At 41.2% G+C, this 20,433-nt stretch overlaps 1 protein-coding gene across 4 annotated transcripts in view; it reads left to right on the top strand.

Moving 5' to 3' along the window:
• The window catches only part of phactr4a (phosphatase and actin regulator 4a), a 42,749-nt gene extending 22,923 nt beyond the window's left edge, over positions 1-19,826 (top strand). For 3 of the 4 annotated variants that reach the window (XM_079654855.1, XM_079654854.1, XM_079654853.1), the window contains 13 exons: positions 77-247; positions 484-564; positions 853-1,953; positions 4,365-4,721; positions 8,665-8,775; positions 9,806-10,355; positions 12,117-12,352; positions 13,337-13,499; positions 14,443-14,498; positions 17,115-17,176; positions 17,307-17,444; positions 17,948-18,024; positions 18,153-19,826. In XM_079654855.1, the coding sequence (XP_079510981.1) occupies positions 77-247; positions 484-564; positions 853-1,953; positions 4,365-4,721; positions 8,665-8,775; positions 9,806-10,355; positions 12,117-12,352; positions 13,337-13,499; positions 14,443-14,498; positions 17,115-17,176; positions 17,307-17,444; positions 17,948-18,024; positions 18,153-18,168 (3,119 nt within the window). In that variant the 3' untranslated portion in view covers positions 18,169-19,826. The remainder of the gene's footprint in view (positions 1-76; positions 248-483; positions 565-852; positions 1,954-4,364; positions 4,722-8,664; positions 8,776-9,805; positions 10,356-12,116; positions 12,353-13,336; positions 13,500-14,442; positions 14,499-17,114; positions 17,177-17,306; positions 17,445-17,947; positions 18,025-18,152) is intronic. The other variant, XM_079654856.1, reaches the window with a different exon arrangement.
• The last annotated feature ends 607 nt before the right edge of the window (positions 19,827-20,433 follow it).

Below are 20,433 nucleotides of genomic sequence, written 5' to 3' on the forward strand. Positions count from 1 at the left end.
ATTTTGCATAATAGGTGACCTTTCAATATTTTAAAATATATTAAAGATTCATTTACCGTTTGTCCTGTTCATGCAGACGATGAGGTCGACCTGCAACAAGGCAATAAAGGAAGCGAAGAAGGAAGCTCCAGTGGGGGATCGCCACAAAGCAAACGCAAAGGAAAGTTCTCCAAGATGGGACGGATCTTCAAACCCTGGAAATGGAGAAAGAAGAAGCCGAGTGACAAGTTTACTGAAACATCAATAGGTACGTTGGGTTTAAAGGTGTTATAATGACTTGTCGTGTGCATCACTCTACGCTTTCATTAGACACAAACGTTACTTATCAAATATTTTGATATTGGCAACAAACTTGAATAATCCACATTTTAAATATGACAGTCTTTGTTAGGGAATCTACTCTGAGTGTTGGGGCATTCATCCATTTTGTGCACAGTGAAAATTGTTTCACAGTTTTCCCTTTTGTATATTTTCTACTTTCAGTCTTGGAAAGAAGGATTTCTGTCCGAAAAAGCCGCCAAGAGCTGATTGCCAGAGGGGTTTTAAAGGATATTCCAGAAAGTGGTAGGTCGAGCCTTTTTTGAGGATATTCTATACATGCATATTCATATTTATATTTTTGTGTAAATATTGGCTTTATTTTTCATTTGTTACAATAGTTTTTAAATAGCTTTTATAATAGAACTATTCTTTGCTAATTTTTTTTTTTTTTTAAATACATTTTTCTTTCTGTGTCTCTGTATGCAGAATTTACACCAAAGCAAATTCCTAGTATGTGTAAAACTACTCGGTAAAAAACGATTCTGATGATTCGGTTCCCTTTTGACTGTATTTCACTGATTGTGTCTTCAGAAAACAATGATGTCAACCACTCCAAAGGTCCACCAGTCAAAAACGGACACCCTGTGGACGTGGACAGGATGTCTCGAGGGGATTCCGACGCCAAGTTGAATTCCCTCCGGGTTCCTCAAGCCGAGGAACGTCGAGGCAGAGCGCCGTCCGACGCCTCCCGGAGTAACAGAGCACCTCTGGACGTGGACTCTCACGCTCGACTTCCTGTGGAGCCAGACAGGAGAAGCCGACTCCCATCCGATGTTGATAAGAGAGGAGGATCGTTACCCCGAGGACCTCCACAGGACGATAGGTACCGTAGAGAAGAGAGGAGGGATGGGAAAGACGACCGGGAAGACAGAGGGAGGAAGAACCGCGAAGACGTAGAAAGAAGGGATTGGCGAGATGAAAAGGAAAGAGACGGTGGAGTCGACCGGAGGGATAGGCGGGATGACAGGCGAGATGACCGGACAGAAAGAGACAACAGGGAAAGGAAAGATCGCGAGGAGAAGGAAAGAAAGGATAGGGATGAGCGGGAGCGCCGGGATCGGGACGAGAAAGAACGCAGAGATCGTGACGAGAGGGAAAGGAAAGACAAGGACGAAAGAGAACGGAAAGACCGGGACGAAAGAGAAAGGAAAGACCGGGACGAAAGAGAACGGAAAGACCGGGACGAAAGAGAAAGGAAAGACCGGGATGAAAGAGAACGGAAAGACCGGGACGAGCGGGATAAGGATAGGGATCGGCGGCCTGAGAGGGAAAAGAGAGAACATAGAGACGACAGAAAAGAAGACAAGGAGAGGAAAGACTTGAGAGAAAGAGACGATAGGGATAGGACGGAGAACCGAGAGAGGCGGGAGGATCGGGACAAAAGGGACGACTGGGCCAAGAGGAACGATAGAGAGCGAAGGGACGAGCGGGATAAGAGGGAAAAGCCGGAGCCTCAGCGCTCGGTGGACGACCCTCGGCCCATCGCCAAGCCCTCCTCTGAGATGGACTTGCGGCCTCCTCTGCAGAAAAGTTCCTCGGAGGAGAACAAGAAGATCCGCTCCGCCTCGGAGGCCGATAAGAGGTTCACTCTGCCCAGATACTCTCCGGCTGCAGAGTTCAGGGAACGCTCAGGTAATATTTTCCTTTGTGTTGGGAACTGGCTTACCTAGCGTGTGTTTTTATACTTTAATTAGACACCCGCATCCAAAGTTACTTGGGGGATTTTTATGTCATGCTTTTTGTTGGAGCCCTGTGCTTCTTATTTTTAGATCTAGTTAAAAAACCAAATATTTTGTTATCTTTTTTTTTTACAAGTCTTTTTATTTCATAATCGTGAACAATAATCGATGCCATTTCATATATTGTAATATCACAGTACACTCACTACACTCCCCCCTCCCTCCCTCCACCCGCACATGCCCACACTGACGAAACCAAAAACATTTATAAAAAAAAAAAAAAAAAAAAATGTGTTATTGACGGCGAACTTGACAAAATCCATATTGAAATATAAGAGTCTAGGGCGGGGCTATTCAATTTGCGGCCCGCGGGCCAAATCCGGCCCTGGGGTGATATTTACTGGCCCTTCGAGTAAAATGTTAAAAAGTAATCTACTTTTTAACATTTTCTTTTTTGGGCCAGAGTGCCTTTATTCCAGAGAGGGTGTTACATTGAGAGATAGAGGGGAAGACATTGCCTGAAAACTTCGGCGGGCTCGGGTTTCGAACCCAGCTACTAGCTACTGTAGTGACAACTCCTGTCATTTATTGCATCTGCGTGAATGATTAGATCATTTCACCTAAATGAAATCAAATTAAATGATGTTGATGGTTAAATTAGCTTCACATGTCGGCCTACTGAGTTCTGAACTTGCCATTTAGATCTATAAAGGCCTTGGGGCTATGTTGTTTGATTTAATTCAACACAATATATGCACTTTACTATGCTGTTATAGTATTTACTGTATCTGAAGCTCTTAATATGATTGCTCATATCTCAAGCCATCTTTTTCCCGGCCCCATTCCAAACTAATTGAAAAGCCCTGGTCAATTAAATAACTAGAAGGAAAGTTGACAAGTTTTTCCAAACGAAATCCAGAAAGAACCCTTTTTGAAAGTAGATTGCCACTGGATGACGTACAGAAACTCTCCATATAGGACATCTTGGTAAGATTGAGCAGCGATGCAGATTGCATACTGTTTTGTTTATCTCCAAAATCTCACAATTTGAAAGCAAGATCTGATGTGTATTTCTAAAAGGGAGCTTATCTGATCCAATTGCAAAGCCTGTCTCGCTGTGGCAGAGGCTTTGACACCGCAGTAATAACTACGTGTGGGTATATCCAGATCATAAGGCGTTTTACTTGACTAATAGTTAGTTTGTTTACTGTTTCAAAATCTTCTTTTCGGACATTTCCTTTATGTACGCCATACTTGTTCATACAAAATAACCTTAGCCTGGAGTTTGAGATTTGAATATGATTCAGCCGTCAACAAACTAATTATGTCCAACATGTTTGCACGTGCCTTCGTTATGTCAGGTTGACATGTGAGCTAACATGCAGACGTCCTGTTTCCTCAGTTCTGCCAACCATTTCCTAGTAAATAGTGGGCTAGTAAATGTTTTGCTGATAATGAAATACCTACAGTGTTTGCAGACTAAAGTCTCCTGATGGTACTGTAAATGATTTAACTGTAATTCTGACCGAGTTATGAAGCCAACAAGCTCCGTCTGAAAGCTTCCTCAAAGGGAAACGGTGACCATCAAGCTTTCATTTGATAGATTAAGGAGAAGAGAGAAGGAACAAAGCATGAGGCAGTTTTTCTACATTATCTTTGGATCATTAACATCTCGTGTTTTAAAGTAGAGTTTTCTAATTTCCTAAAACATGTCTTTCAGTCTTTTACTGTTCGTGAAATCGCTGTACAGAATAGTACACAGCTTCATTCATTCATTCAGCAGGTATTTCTGCACAACTGCACATAAAGATTAGGCTAAACCAACATTATTAGTATCGTACTATTAGTAGAATTGGCTTCCCTTTGATTGGTGGCTGTTTAGGATTGTCTCTGACACGTGAGAAGTCATTATTTCCATCAAATTTTATTGAGAAAAGATTCATGTTATAATTTATTTCTATTTAATTTATTGCTTAAAATCATATTTGTTGTTTAAAATTTCCCCAAAACACCTTTTCACCGTGCTTGAAACACACTTTGATCTCCCGCTTGCTGTACGAGGGGGGGGGGGGGGGGGGGCACACGCACTGAAGAGTTATATTATTTTTTTTTAAAAGTCTATTTAAATTGAGATTTATGTATGTTGCTTTTTAATAACTTTTTAGCGTGATGACTTTATTAAAATATAGCGACAGAAAATCAAATCTTCATGCAAAGAGCTAAAATAAAAAGCTTCAAATGAAGAAAAAACAACACTTATTTTATTGTAAATGTTTCTGTTTTTCCTTGTGTTGAGTTTTCAAACGTAGGAAGTGTTTTTGTGTTCTTTCCTTTAACATCTGTTTGTGTGTTTCCTCGCTTCAGAGTCCGCTGGTGTCCGCTTCGCCTCAGAACCTCGTCCAGAACCTCGTCCAGTAGCAGACCCTCACCCAGACTCTCACCCGGACCCTCCCCCGACCCGACAGGCTCTTCTTCCCCCGAAGTTCCTCACAGACTCGGGCAGGAGTCCAACACCTTCCTCCTCTTCATCATCCTCCTCCTCCACCTCTTCCATTTCCTCTGCTGCTGTAGCTGTGGCCAAGCCCCCGAGGACGGTCTCCCTGATGATTGAAGATCCTCCGAGACTTCCTGACCACGAGACTCCGCCCCCCGTCCCCCCCCACGCCAAACAGCCGCCCGTCCCTCCACCCAAACCCACCAACCGCAACAGCACCCTGCTCGGTGAGTTCATCAACTCTGTTTTATGGGACGTCTTTCTATAAAAAAAACAGCTGGTCTTAGTTTATCTGTCTTTCTTCTTTTAATCAAATTACCTCCAAAAAGGCTTTCAATTACTGTAGCTCCTGGGAATACAATCTTTGAGAACAAGTAGTAAATGGTACAAATTGAGCTAGTAAAACCAAGTTGGACCTCACAAGACTAACGATAAAAGAGTTTGACTTCAATGTTTACACAGGGAACACATTTGTGTTGACAGACTGCATCTGTTTACAGTAAAGAACACACTGACTTAGTTACACCCATGTGAAACAAACAGGTGACGCAAACATCGCATTGAGCATTGACGTATTTCCCAGTTCTGCTTTAGGCCCCAGCCACACGAGGACGCATACGGTCGTTTCCGTTACCGTTTTGTGTCATACAGACCTCGGCCACACTAGGACGACAGAATATGGCACTAAGACAAGTCAAGGCAAGTTTATTTATACAGCACCTTTCAACACAAGGCAATTCAAAGTGCTTTAAAAAAAAAATGAAAGACAATAAGAAAATGGCATTTAAAATCAGTCATTAAAAAAAAATGACTAAACCACTACGGTAACGATAACGGGTCCCAAGGTGGATAGACCGGCATACGCAACGCTCTGGGAGGTCCAACGGCTCAGTGCGTACGCCCTATAAGATCATTTTCTGATAATGATGAGGCAATAGCCCCGCCTCTCCCCACCTCTGCTGCTCACCCCCGCATCAAAGTAAACTGCACACTGAATTCAGATTATTTATCTTTCTCTCGATATGGACATAAACGCGAGTGAAGTCTAATCTGACAGGACGGAGACACGCAGCTCTGCTCACCTGCAGCTCCTCCCGCTGTGATGCAGCGGGGAACGGAGCAAAACACAGACTTCCAATCAGATCATCACCCTTATCTATTTTAATTACCTCTCAAACTACCTAAACTAGTTATAAATATGTTTATTTTTACTGTTGGGTCACTCATTACTGGATCAGCTGCTGCATGAGACAGACACTGACGCTGTCCGAAGAGAGGGAGGAAAAAGAGAGGCTCCGTGTATTTTATTATTATTATATTATATAGTAATGTGATACCTTGCGTGACAAAAACCATATTTGCCCCGGGGCCAATCACAACCTTGTTACGCCACTGATGCTAGGGCTGTCAAGTTAACGCGTTAACGCACAAATGTACGCCACTAATTATTTCATCTTGCGAAAAAAAGGGCCTAGATGAAAGGGGTATAAAACTAAGGTACTAGGTAGAGATGTTCCGATCCGATCACGTGATCGGGGATCGGAGCCGATCACGTGATTTTCAAAAGATCGGAATCGGGAGAAAAAAAATCGGGGATCGGGATTTTTTTTAATTTTTTTATAAATACTTTTTTTAAAATTTTGTATTCAATGTTACAAAACAAAAATGACCATGTTCAAGTCTTAAAGTCATCCTGAGGCCTTAGTTTTGCTTTCAAATTACACAACATCATGTATGTGTTGCTTCTTTGGGGCTTGTTTTCATAGACCTGCTTATTTCTCTCAAATCTGGCAACGGAGTGGGCGCAGTGTCTAATTGTAGCAGTAAGCTAACGAGTACTGATAAGCTTTATTTTGTTTTGATCCAATGCTGCACAACTGAACTGATCCAATGCTGCTGTGAAAGAAAGAAGCTATATCCATGTTGGATAGAATATCCAATTTAAATAAAAAAATAACCTTAAGGGACAACTTGAATGCTTTTTTTTCTCTTAACGCATTGCATAAAGATCGGATCGGGAAAAATCGGTATCGGCAAATTGTCAAAATCAAATGATCGGAATCGGATCGGGAGCAAAAAAAGGTGATCAGGACATCCCTAGTACTAGGTAATAATATATTTATTACAGCTATATGTTGTCTTAGAAATAGTTTTCTAGTGGACTAAAAGTTAATATGCTCCTCCTCAGATTTCCAAGGCTCTTTTTTACAAGTATTAACGTTAATACCTTGAGTACTTCCCAAATGAGTCTGGTAGAGCTGCTCGTCCTGTAGGTGTTTTCCTGCGCGTTGCTATAGGTGTTTTCCTGCGCGTTGCTATAGGTGTTTTCCTGCGCGTAGCTATAGGTGTTTTCCTGCGCGTTGCTATAGGTGTTTTCCTGCGCGTTGCTATAGGTGTTTTCCTGCGCGTTGCTATAGGTGTTTTCCTGCGCGTTGCTAGTCTCTGCAGATTTCTGCTGAGCCAGCAATTCTCTGGAGGTTTGATAGAAACCGCTCTTAGCATCTCGGTGATTTGTCCCAGCATGCCTCAGCTGCTGTTGTTTACAGCCCGGTGCTGTCTCTCTGAAACTGAGTCTCTGTGACACATTCCTCCGCTGTCCGTCAGCCAGGTTTCTCTTTGTGCTACATTATCGGATTACATGGATTGTGTCGTTAAAGTATCTGTCTCAGTGTATTGGACTGCTGAAACACGCCTTAAATGCATTGAAATCCTGTTGGATACATGTTTTTATATTCCTCTCTTTTTTTCAATACCTAGAAATACTCACTTTAAATATGACATATTTTCAGTTTTCATATTAAAAACATCACAGGGATTAGAGCCTATCCATATCTGAGGCCAACACCGGTACTTTGAAGTTTATATACTTTCATTTAATATCTCATAAATAGTACATTAGGTAAGATGTTGCGCAAATACAAAAAAATTCACAAATGGCTGAGAAATAAGCAACAACGTTCATAACCTTTCTTTTTTTAAATAAAAATGTTAATATTAAATTAAAATGTCAACACACGATGCTAAATATTATATATATTAAAAAAAAATCGTGACTTATTATAAACATAATACATAAATAAATGCACATATGTTATCCTGTCTTTTCTACCCAAAGGCCTACTCTAACATAACTGATTTAATTAATTAATTAAATGAAATATTTCCTTGATTTGTAAACAGAAAAAACAGAAAATGTTCCTTTACAATTTTAGATTAAAGCTGAAATTAGAGGAGACTTTTTGAGAGCTTCTCGGTGTCGAAATGCTGTAAAAGTGACACTGTATTTAAATAACTTTTAAACTTAATTTTGCATTTATATACAAAACTGAGAATTACGAAACTTACTGATGTATAAATGGGTTACTAAATATCTGCAATAATCAGATTCTGGATTTACTGTTGTAGCTTCAAGGGCTGAACAAGCTGAAACACATGCAGATGAGTTTTCCTAACATTCATTCCCTGGAGGAACTATTTTACTGGAAATAATTAAATAAATATCCCAAATTGACCAAACTCATCTTGTGCTCGGAGTTATTCGTCCACAGCCCTTGGTTTTAACGTCTCTGGGTGGAGGCAATTAAAACAATTTAAACAGTCTTTCATTTCTATTCTGCAAGTTCATATAAACTGATAGAAAATATATGCAATAATCTGATTTCAGATGATTTATAGGATTAGCTCTAATAGGGATTTACAGGATCAGACGAGTGCAGATGGGTTTCTCTGTGATTCATCCCCTGGAGGAACTACTTTACGAGAAACAAAGAAAGTGAAAAAACAGTTCAAACAAAACTGAGCCAACGATAAATATCCCAAATCTCATACTTTATTTTGAATTTTGTTGTTACAATAAAGCAAAGATATACACAATATACAGTAAGTAGGTACCCGAAACCTGTACATGGCGTACAAGAGGGAAGAAAAGCAAGAAAGCTGGGTATTACAAAGCCGACAGCATCGTAGACCCCAAGTCTCAGCTTGTGTTCAGAGTTATTCCTCCACAGCGGGTTTTTTTTAAACGGTGGATGTTCGCTCTGCTTCTGGACAGTGTCAAACCCAGAAAATCGTTATCAGCCCTCCCCCCCCCCTCCTCTTGTATCCCACCCCCTCCTGTCATACTGGAATGTAAACCTGGCTCTCTCCCTGCCTCTCGCTGGTTGTGTGCAGCCTCGTCCCTGAGCACAGTCTGCCAGGCTGAGCCCTCGTGCAGATCCTGGAGCAGCCTCTACCTCTCGCTGCCCGTCTACCTGAGACACAGAGGGGCTCACACCTGCTCAGGTACCCAGCGGGGGGGGGCGCCCCTCCATGCATCCTAACAGAGTCTGCAGACTGGATCCAACGCCTCATTGCACATGCAAACCCTCCCCTCATGTAATCGCCATTGCATGTGTTCTGCAGCTACAGGAGTTGTTTACAATAGAGATGTAATGGGGCCAATGTAGGGGAAGAGAATGAAAGATACAGAGCGGAGGGAGAGGGTTATATTCTGAGAAATGAAACAGGATTTACAAGATTTAAAGATGTATACCCTCTGAGTTTCAGTGGTGCATTTGAGGAGAACAGAAACACAAATCTCACACTTAAAACTCAAAATGTAGGAGAACAACATTTGATGAGATTTAAGTAAAACACACACACATTTCAAAATATTGTCTTTTTATTAATATTATAATACAAATATTACATGTAAAAAGAACACTGTTTTTCCTTTTAAATGTTTTACTTCAAACTCAGAAAGAAATTTAATTTATTTAACTTTTTTACACCAGAGAATATTTGACTTTCTTTAGCAAAATTGTGTGATTCCTATCTCTTTCATTTAAGCATTTATTTATTTTTTCTTCACAGTTTTTTTATAATTTCTCTGAAGTTGAATCTTGGAATCTCATATTTATTTCTCAGAATATTACCAACTCCCTGGCCTACGTTATTTCTGTCTCTACCTACATAACCCTTTTACACAGTTCACTTTCATCTTAACCAACTTAACTCTCCATGCGGAAAGAAACAATGCATGGAAGTCTGGATGTGCTGCTGTGCATTGAATGTGTTTGTTGATAACAATGGATGTTCAACCAATGGATGTTATCCCCCTCCACTGACTCCAGATCACCAGTAACACTAACGTTATCTTTTCTCCCCCATTTAATCTATAGACATTGGCAATTTGCTTGTTTTTGTTCATGGCACTAACTTCATTTCAATCCAGACTGACGTGCATCCTCATGCTCTGCCTGTACATTGTATTTAATGTGAATAATTCTTTCTAACTTGTATTCATTCCTGCTGTTTTTCTTTCTTCTACCAGCCGAGCACTCGCAGCCTGGCAGTGCTTTCATCACAATGCCAGCCCCCGCTAAGCGCTCGCCCCCGACGCCGCCAAAGAGGATGACCCCCGTCACAAAGCGCCATTCTGTGGACCCCTCGGCCCCCGATAAGGACCCCTCTCCCCCCGTCGCTGAACCAGCCTCTGCACCACCGCCCCCTGCTGTCCATAGAGGAGAACACACAGAGGAGGTCTCAAACACTCCCCTCAGCCCCTCTGAAACGCTGCCTTTCCCGCCCTCCCACATCCCTCCATCCCCCCCCAGGGTTCATTCCCTTCAGCACCCCCTCTCCACCGTTCCCACGGTGCAGACTGACCCCCCCAGCCCCACCACGAAGCCCCCCAGCCAGCATCCAGCCATCCCCCTGCACATCCTGATCCAGAGAGCGCTGAACAGCCCCGGCCTGTCTCAGCCCCACCCTGAGGGGTCCCAGAGGGCCCACTCCCTGCTGTTTGAGTCTCCCCCTGACTTCCTCTCGGAGGCGGGGCCCACCAGGAACTCCCTGCCCATCACCATCGAGCCCCTCAGGCTGTAAGTGTAACACAAACGGTAGATTTCACGATTATACAACCAATCAGAAACAGGTTTATTACCAGGTAGGTTTACACGTATGAGGAATTTGAGTTGGTGTCGTGGTGCATAAAAACAAAAATTAAAAACGCAGGTAGAGAACTAGAAAAATATTAAAGATTATAAAAAATATAACAGTATTTACATTGCAGTGGAATGGAATAAGAAGGAATAAAATATGGAACAAAAATCGGCAGTAATACAAAATATTGTTGTACAATTCAATCCAACTTTATTTATATAGCACAGTACATCAATACATATAAAAAAAGCAGCATAAATACATTCTGACAAAATGGATAGGACAAAAAGAAACTAATGTAAAAGCACGAGACAATAAAACCATACTTATAGCCACAGACTGAACGAATAACACAGGATGAGGATTGTTTAGTCATTAAAGAGGCCCTGTTATGCTGCATGGGGTTTTCCCTTTCCTATAGTGTGTTCTATAGGTTTGTGTGCATGTCAATGGTCTGCAAAGCTTAAAATCCCTGCCATACAATTAGCAGAATGTCCTTTTTAAGATGTTTTTTGATTTGGTCAAAGGTCTTCAACCCCACCAAATTTCATATCAATGACATTTCTTGTGTGACCTTGAATTCCTAAAGAGAGTTGTTCTCCAATGCTTCCCAAAAAACAGAAACAAATCGCCAAACAAAACACCTTGCTTAAAAAGTTAATTGTGTACAGCCCAACAAATGTGACTATTAGCTATTTTAATTTGCCTTCCATAAAAGCTAATAAATGTATTTGGGTTCTCATATTTTATTTGAGAAAAAGAAGACATTTGATGGCATTCCCTTGTGTTCTTGAAAATTGCCTCCTTTTTTTTTTTTTTACAATTTTATGAGATTTTAGACACCAAATAAAAATGTATCAATCAAAAGAAACAAATGTATATGAATAATAAGTATTTAAAAATAATTGTTAGTTGCAGCCTTACAGCCAGTCATCGTTTAGCCTTAGTTCCTACATAGACTAACGGCTCCTACACACGGCGGCGTACGTTGTCACTTGCCTGCGGGGGGGGGGGGGTTGACACTCGACCAACAACCAATCAATCACATGAATCTCCCGCCGCAGACACACAAGCACGCGGTTTGATTGCGGCAAAAGTGGAACATTGCTCTACTTTTGCAGCGAGCACCGCGAGAGAAGCTACGCTTTGCTCCCACAATGCAGTTCGGCGAATCGTGACGTCACCCCATTCAAAGTGAATGGGCAGAAGCGTTGAAGCGGCAACGCACGCCGCCGTGTGTAGGGGCCGTAAATCATATTTTTGGGAGTTTTTATGCATGTTTAAGGATTCAAGGCTTTTATTGTGTGCATAGCAACAGTGTAGTTATGACAATGAACATCTTAGGTCACAGGCTCCTCCAACAGTAGAGCACAAATAAACAGATAATAGTGCAAGTAAATAAAATATAATATAATAGAAATAATGCAGAATGTATACAAGTAATTGGAATATTGATATATATCCTTGATATTAATGAATAATAAATCTGACGACGATGACTTAATTAATTATTCAAAAGAAAACAAATGTATACGAATAATAAGTATTTCAAATAATTGTTTGTTGAAGCCTTACAGCCAGTCACCTTTGAGCCTTGCTTCCTACATCGATAAATCTGGAATAAATCATATTTTTGGGAGTTTTTATACATTTTCCTTGTTTTTTTTAAAGACTAATAATAAATCTGTGGTTGTTCACAGGCAAGACGACGATGACTTCGACCTGGAGGAGGAGATGAGGAAGCTGCACCCCACCCGGCCCCCCCGCCAGCCAGAGCTGGAGCCTCGCAGCCGGAGGGGCTTGGTGGAGCTGAGGGTCAGCGTGATCCCGGAGGGGGGGGGCCCCGACAGCGAGGAGGAGAGCGACTCCGACGGCCCCATCCTGTACCGAGAAGACGACGACGAAGAGGAGGACGACGATGAGGAAGGGCCTCCAAGTACGTTTGACTTTCTTATACTAGTATAGGAGATCAACCCGAGCGAGTGTGAAAAATGCTTGGAAATGACTTTTTAAGAAGTTGAAAAAGCAGTACTTTAAATATACTGCTTTTTTATGTTCTTTAAAACTGATCATATTAAGTATTTTCAATCGCTGAATGTGCGACTGAAAAGGTTTGATGCAATCCGCGGAGCCGTTACGTTTGGACCAATCTGCGGATTTCCTCACACACGCACACTCGGTGGGATGTTGTGAGGCTCGCTGCTGCGAGCAGTGGGACACTGTGAGCTGGCTCACTGGCGTGGGGTCTGCGAGACAGCGAGACACCGCGGAACTCAGCTTGGGCACACACACAAACTCCCAGCCAGGCTGCGGGTGTGTGTGTGTGTTTCGGGCTGGGTTTCACTGTGTCTCGCTGTCTCGCAGACGGCCACTGGGCTCACAGGGGGAGGGGGGGGCAGGAGCTCCAACAAGCCGTTTAGGACAGAGAGTGAATGCACATACTATACAGAGATGCTGTATGAGAAACCCATGTGAGTTTGGAACATTGCACAATATAAATCTATTCTAGTAGACCTCAACAATGGAATTATGATCAGTAGAAATGGCCATGACATGGGACCTTTAAGAGCATCTTCATTTTTACATTTTATTCAAACGTTTAAGTCTATACTTTTGTCCTGAACACTGCCGTTCTTTTTTTAAGAGATGCTTGATTTAAAATGTGCGATCCTAGCCATGGAAGCCTCATTTCCCAAAGCAGCTTTTTGTACAGTAGTTGTCTTTTTTATATATAACTGTTAATAATAATGCCAGATCATAGTTACTATACTTAGTTTGTTGTCTATACTCATGAACACTGACATTCTTTGTCAGGTGATGCAGGATTTTAACTTATCGTTTAATGTTTGGATTGTAAAATGTATAGTCCTATGTAGTATACATGACTCGTAGTATATAAACTGTGTGTTGTGTGATCCAGGTGGTCTGGCGAGTCGCGTGAAGAGGAAGGACACGTTAGCGCTGAGGCTGGAGCGGCAGGAGCGAGAGGAGAACCAGGAGAACCAGGAGAACCAGGACATAAGCTGGCAGAACCGTGAACAGTGGATGGCCGTCAGGAACAAGATCGGATCCGCACTCACACGGTAAATAAATCAAATATATACTGAACATACTTATAGTTTAAGCGGTTGTGAGAAGTCAGCCATTATTTAGACAATGATTATTGTCGGGGGAAGTATTCAGATCCTTTACTGGAGTAAAAGTGCACTTTAAAAATACACTCTGTTAAATGTCTGTTAAAGGTGAGGAAGGTAATTCACTTCAGAAACACTTTTTGTTATATTCCATGGAATGCTCTTAATATCCCGATAGCAATGAATATATGAAATGCTTTGATAAATACATTAAAAAATGTCACCTGTGGAAGCCGTAGCGCTGTAAAAAGCACGACCAATCATCTGAGCCGGCCTGGCTAAAGTAACTGGATGGCCTACCTGCCTGTCAGCCTTCCATCTGTGCACAAACTTATCTCGTGCCCTCATTGGTCATGTGCGCGTTCGTGTGTGTTGGAGGAGGGGCTCTGTAAGGAAGTCTGAAGGAAGGGGCAGATTTTTTCGGCTTCTAGCGCACTCGAGCTGGTTTCTCCTTTCTTACCTACCCTACCTTTAAGTGAAAACAAGTAATTAACTTAAGTATTACATTTAAAAGAAACGTATTATTAAAAAAATATATAAAAACATTACAAAAACTAAGTTAAATAAATAAAAATGTCATATTTTTCATGAATGTTCAAGTGAAGCAGCTCTTTTTATTCAAACGTCTAAATTAGTATAAAGTGTCATGAAAATAAAATATTAAAGTGAAGTCCAACTACCTCGAATACACACTTATAGTACTTCAGTGGTACCTTCCACCCCTGAGAGTGACAGATTCCCCCCCCCCGCTCTTCATGCTGTAAATCATGTGCCTGAGAGGCTCGCCGCCCTCAGACCATTTGTTGTGCAGCTCTGGATCAATGCTGCTCCTCTGACAGGAGCAATACGAGCCTTTCTAAAGCACTGACTCAACCGTGTTTCCTTCCTGAAGGCGGCTGAGTCAGAGGCCTTCAGCCGACGAGCTGGAGCAGAGGAACATCCTTCAAGGTAACACACTGCGTCACACACTCATCACTCACTCCTCCATCGTGTGTGTGTGTGTGTGTGTGTGTGTGTGTGTGTGTGTGTGTGTGTGTGTGTGTGTGTGTGTGTGTGTGTGTGTGTGTGTGTGTGTGTGTGTGTGTGTGTGTGTGTGTGTGTGTGTGTGTGTGTGTGTGTGTGTGTGTGTGTGTGTGTGTGTGTGTGTGTGTGTGTGTGTGTGTGTGTGTGTGTGTGTGTGTGTGTGTGTGTGTGTGTGTGTGTGTGTCCACAAAGTCAATCCTGACTTGCTTCATTTTCCTCATAACGCTTCAAATCGATATTCTGAATGCGCCGCTCGTCCAGCCGCTAATGTGTTTCCTCCTCCTCTGAAAGCTTCAGGCCTACGGGCTCTAAGCACGGCACTGTGTAGAATATTGAAGGTGATTTAGAGGTTATTCTAGATGCTAACCCCCCCCCCACATGAACTGATCATTATAAAGAAAGCTGCAGTCACGTCGTTGTGAACTCATGCATATTTTCACATTGTTCTTAATGTGATATGAGGACGATAGAAAACCAAGTGAGAGAATTATTAACTAATTAATTATACAAATCAATCAAGCATTCTTTGATTGGTCGTTGGTTACTTTCACTGAGTGTGTGTGATTATGGTTATTTAAGAATTGTGTATGCCTGAATTTGGCTAGATATCATGGAGTGAGTTTTTTTTCTTTTACAAATGTATATAAAATACATTTTGCCATTTTTATATTGTCTAATATTGCCTGGACTTATGTCAGGCTGGTATTAATAGCCTCATATTAACCTTAAAGCCTGTCACACTAATATGATTGTTCTCAGGTACCCTAAAGGTTACATGTGTATATATTTCTTTAGTTTATCATTTTGAACTCAAGTGGTGTCTCTTGGGAGGGAAATTCAAGAGGAAATGAATCCAATAAGATAGAGTGCAGTATAGTTATTTTAAACATGACTTAATTGAGTCTACAGAACAATACTGTGTAGGGATATAAACTGTTTCCTTAATATGAGTATATGGTTTTACAAGATTTTGCCCGTATTGACCACATACAAAAACACGTTTACACACTCCGTTGGTGTTACCATCGAGAGCGTTAAAGGAATATTTCACCCTGAAAAATAAGCATTTGTTGCCCCGTGTTCATTCAAATGATTGAATATCTTCTCTCATGCCTCCTGGGAGAAAACAGAAACAGAGAAATTAGTTAAGTTTTGATAGATCGAAATATGTTTAATTCAGGGGTGTCCAAACTACGGCCCGTGGGCCAAATGCGGTCCGCGGGCAATTTTTTAGCAAATTCAAAAGTTATAATGAAATATGGCCCACAAATGAAACTTATGCTTGTCTTAGATTGTACTTCTTGAATATAAATGTACAAATATATTACACACTAGTATTCATGTGTTAATGAGACCACTTTTCAAATACATTAAGTCAATTCAAGTTGAAAACAATTTCTATCAAATCTTAGTTGATAAGAAAATATCCCAATAACTTATTTCCATAACAAGCGTAAAATATACCCTTCATATTTCCTCTTATCACGAGCAATCTAAGTTTGATTGATTTTGCGAACTTATAACTGAAATTATGAGGCAAAATACCTCTAGTGAGTGGCCCAGCGCTTCGTATAGAGTGGCGAAGTCCCGCCCATCTACTTCCGCCCCATGGGACGCTATTTAGGAAAAATTATGTATTGAAGTCAATGGAGAGAGAAAGATTATCTTTCGATCCTGTTTGAATTGTGCCACAAATTACACATATGACGTTTGTCAATCTTAAAAAATAATTTCCATGTAAAAAAAGTCAGTTTGTCGTAAAACTGTTGAAATATAAGACTATGAGAAATATGCAACTAGAAAGACTACAAATCCCAGAGTCCCGGTCCCGCATGCTGGCTCTTAGGAACCGACTAACTCCCCTTGTGTGTGTGTACAGCTCTCAACATGCCCAGACTTGGAGTGATTTTCACCTCTTTTAATACTTTTTGCCTCATTCTGAAAGAAAGAAGTGAAATGTGCCAACGTGACGGCCGTCTTGGTGTGTGGTGCGAGACGGGAGATGTAGTTCATTGAGCGGTTTCAAAAAAAAAGTGTTACTTCACAGTTTTATTTTTTTGACTTGCAAAATGATCTTTTAAATTGAAAACAACATATGTGTAATTCGTTTCACAATTCAAACGGGATCGAAAGATAATCTTTCTCTCTCCATTGACTTGACCGAAATAAGGTCCCATGGAGCTCCCCCGGAAAGGGAGGGACTTCACCTCTCTATAGCTTTCTGTATGTGGCCCTCAGTTAAAAAAAGTTTGGACACCCCTAGTTTAATTGGTTAAAAAACAGTGATTGCAGTAAAAATGTTCTGTCGTGAAGCATCACTTCTCACAGTTTGCTCCAGAACGTGAAGTGTTATCGTGATTCTTCAGGATCTGTCGACACGTGTTGATCTCGTTTTCCTCCACTTCGTACGGCGCTCACACAAAGCAGCGTTTTGTCCGCAGCTCGCCGTGATTAAAGCTTCCCGTTACGGCGTCTCGGGTGAAGCAGCTGACTGCCTGCAGTGTTTCCTCCTCTCATGGAATGTGTTGTTTCTTCCTGCAGCCAAGAACGAAGACGACCGGCGATTAGAGCGATGTGAGATCAAACGGAGGCTCACCAGAAAGGTCAGGATGAACACGAGACCTGAATCACACACGTGGACCAGATACACACACTTTGAACTGAACCTTTTATTCATGTTTTTAGATGTATATATACAACAGATGTAATTGAACACTTCTTCTCGGCCCTCAGCTCTCTCAGAGACCCACGGTGGCCGAGCTCGAGGCGAGGAAGATCCTCCGTTTCCATCAGAACGTGGAGAGCACGCACGCACACGAGTACGACCGGAGAGCCGATAAACCGTGGACCAAGCTCACTCCTGCCGACAAGGTGGGACCACACACACACACACACACACACACACACACACACACACACACACACACACACACACACACACACACACACTTGTTGTTCACATTCAAGCACATATTCTTTACCGTTTCATTTTGTTACCATTTTGGCTGTTTTTGCAAATGGCCTAAGCGTATTGTGCTTATTGAAACTCTTCCCCTATAATATGTCTTTAATAAAGTAAGGACTAAAAAGGACTAAAATGTCCCGATTGAAAACCATAAAGCATATATTTTTTTATCTTATAGCCATTATAGCAGAAACGTGTTTCTTTGTCCTAGTTTAGGATAAAATAATGAATAAAACAAAAAATAATACAAAAATATAAATAATTAAACATAACAAAATAAAGAATAATGAAGTGACAGTCAGCAGTGCTCTAAACATCTTCAGCTGTATCCCCACGCTGCCTTTCTTCCTCTGTGCCTCGTTGTGAATGAATAAAAGCTGAATTGGCGTTTCTCTCCGTCTGCCCTCAGGCTGCCATCCGTAAAGAGCTCAACGAATTCAAGAGCTCCGAGATGGAGGTTCACGAAGAAAGCAGGATCTACACCCGGTCAGAATCCTCCCTCCTATACATCCATTACTCACCTGAACACCAGAAGATCATCCTCAGATCTCTTTGGAAGGTCATTAGAAAGTCGTCCGCAGCTACAATAACCTTTTCCCCTCTTTGTCTTCCAGGTTTCATCGGCCTTAGCTGCTAACGCTAGCCAGTAAAGCACTTAGACGGAGGAGTAAAAAGCCTGTGGTCCGTTAATAACTGACTGCATGCTAACCTGCTAACAGCTGGAGACACTACTGTCGCTGATCTGAAGCGAAAGAAGCCTCAGATCGGTTCCCCTTCCTCAGACGTTCTCCGTGGAGCTCAGGACTCGAGGAGTTAGTTTGTAGGTGCGTCCATGATGGAGGTACCTGGTGCCAACACTGAATGAAAGAGTGGGAACACACCCCACACACACACCCACCCCTCCCAAAACACACCCCTCCCGAAACACACCCCAGAAAGACTGACCGCTGGAGGGTGATCACCTCCGGGGAAACGCCTCCCCACGCCTTCACCTGCCTTCTTCTACTTCCTTCTGAGGGAAGACTATGCACATAGAGATCTTTGTAGCTCCTAAAGGAATCATTCACCCACAAAATGATTAGGAATGACTCGCCTTTAAGTTATTGAAGAAACCACATGCTTTACGGTGAACGAAGACAACAAGACAACAAGACAAAGAAAAATGTACGATTTCCCAACACTAAAATTATACCAAAACATCCAAACTCTCATTCATATTTTTTGCAGTATAAACCAAGTCTCTTTTCTTTTTTTGTTTTGATGTTTTCGTACATTTAAGCTGTTAATTTACTTTATCAAGAATTCTCCTATTTGTTTAACTCTTCGATTCGATATCCCATAATCGATATTAGTGCCTCACTATAAGATTCTTGATGAACAAGAATACATGATGTTGAAAAATGGATAAAGGCAAACAATCAAGAGCTCGAACAGTGATACATTTATTATACAGACAATTTAAAACCACTACAAATACATTTACTACATATTATTAAATACAGATACAACATTGATATATTTCCCAGCGAATGAAAAGGAACAGTTTTCTACAAGAATTCAAGGTTTTGAGGGGAATGAATTGATATTATTTTGTGGGCGAGTCACTCCTTTAACACCCTTAATGGTACCACTAAACGAATGTGTTTTAAACTGGCTATAAGTGCGTGTTCGGTACTACAAAAACCTGCCTTACTCCTCACAGGATCTCATGTAATGTGAACGACAGCAGTGTGTTTCTTATTTAAACTCTTTGAATCCACATGTGTGTGAGTAGACCCTCAGAGCGCTGATTTCTAACATTAATATGTGGGCGTTTTGTACTGTATTTTTGTCATTTAAATGATTCTCATGGAGCACATGTCACTAGGTTTTTTTTTTCTTTCTAATAAGGCACTTTATGTTCCTTAAATTGGGTGTATAGAAAAAAAAAAAAAAAAAAAGTCTATAAATTGATGTTTATATAATTGAATTATCCGATCGGGAAAATGTACATATTTTTATTTTCCTGGCTGTTTTATTGGTACTTTATATATGCAAGTCCCCCTGTAGGCTGCAATTGTATAGATCACCTCTGTAGATGTGATTATATTGTACATCCTCAGTAATGCTGACATGTTTTAATTGTAAAGTATTTCTCTAATGTTATTTCCAAGTAGTAATGGTACAACATGTTTTTTTGTTTTTTTGATACAGAGATCGTTAAAATGTTTTTTTTTCTTTGCAAAGCACACTGTATAAATGAACAATCCACTCAGTCATTAAAATAACCTGTGATTTTCATTTCAAAATGCTTTCATTATTCATTATTTTAGTGGACTCTGGAAATGACCAGATGAGGGCAGTGTTATATAATATGCTCAGGGTTCAGAATAAATCCAATAACGTGCTTCACGAAAAAGAACGCCCCATTATGCTTTTTCCCCTTTCCTGTAGTGTGTTATGGTTTTGGTGCATGTGAATGGTCTGTAGAGGGAGTTTCTCTCCTACACGTATTGACATCACTATGTAACACTCTCGCTCCTATTGGCCAGTGCTCCAACAACATCTCTAAGCGTTTAACCAATCACAACATAGCCAGCCAGCTAACCAATCAGAGCAGACTGGGCTCTGGTTTCAGACAGAGGGTGAAAAGAGGTGCTGCAGTATGAGAAAAATAAAGAGCTTTTTGAACATTAAAGCATGGAGACATGTCCCAGTAGAGACACTAAATACTGATATACACCTGAACATCAGCAGGAGAGGACTCTTTAAAGTAGAGACACTACATACTGATATACACCTGAACATCAGCAGGAGAGCGCTCTTTAAAGTAGAGACACTACATACTGATATACATCTGAACATCAGCAGGAGAGGACTCTTTAAAGTAGAGACACTACATACTGATATACACCT

Source organism: Notothenia rossii (assembly GCF_949606895.1).
Source record: "Notothenia rossii genome assembly, chromosome: 10".
Taxonomy (NCBI): Eukaryota; Metazoa; Chordata; class Actinopteri; order Perciformes; family Nototheniidae; genus Notothenia; species Notothenia rossii.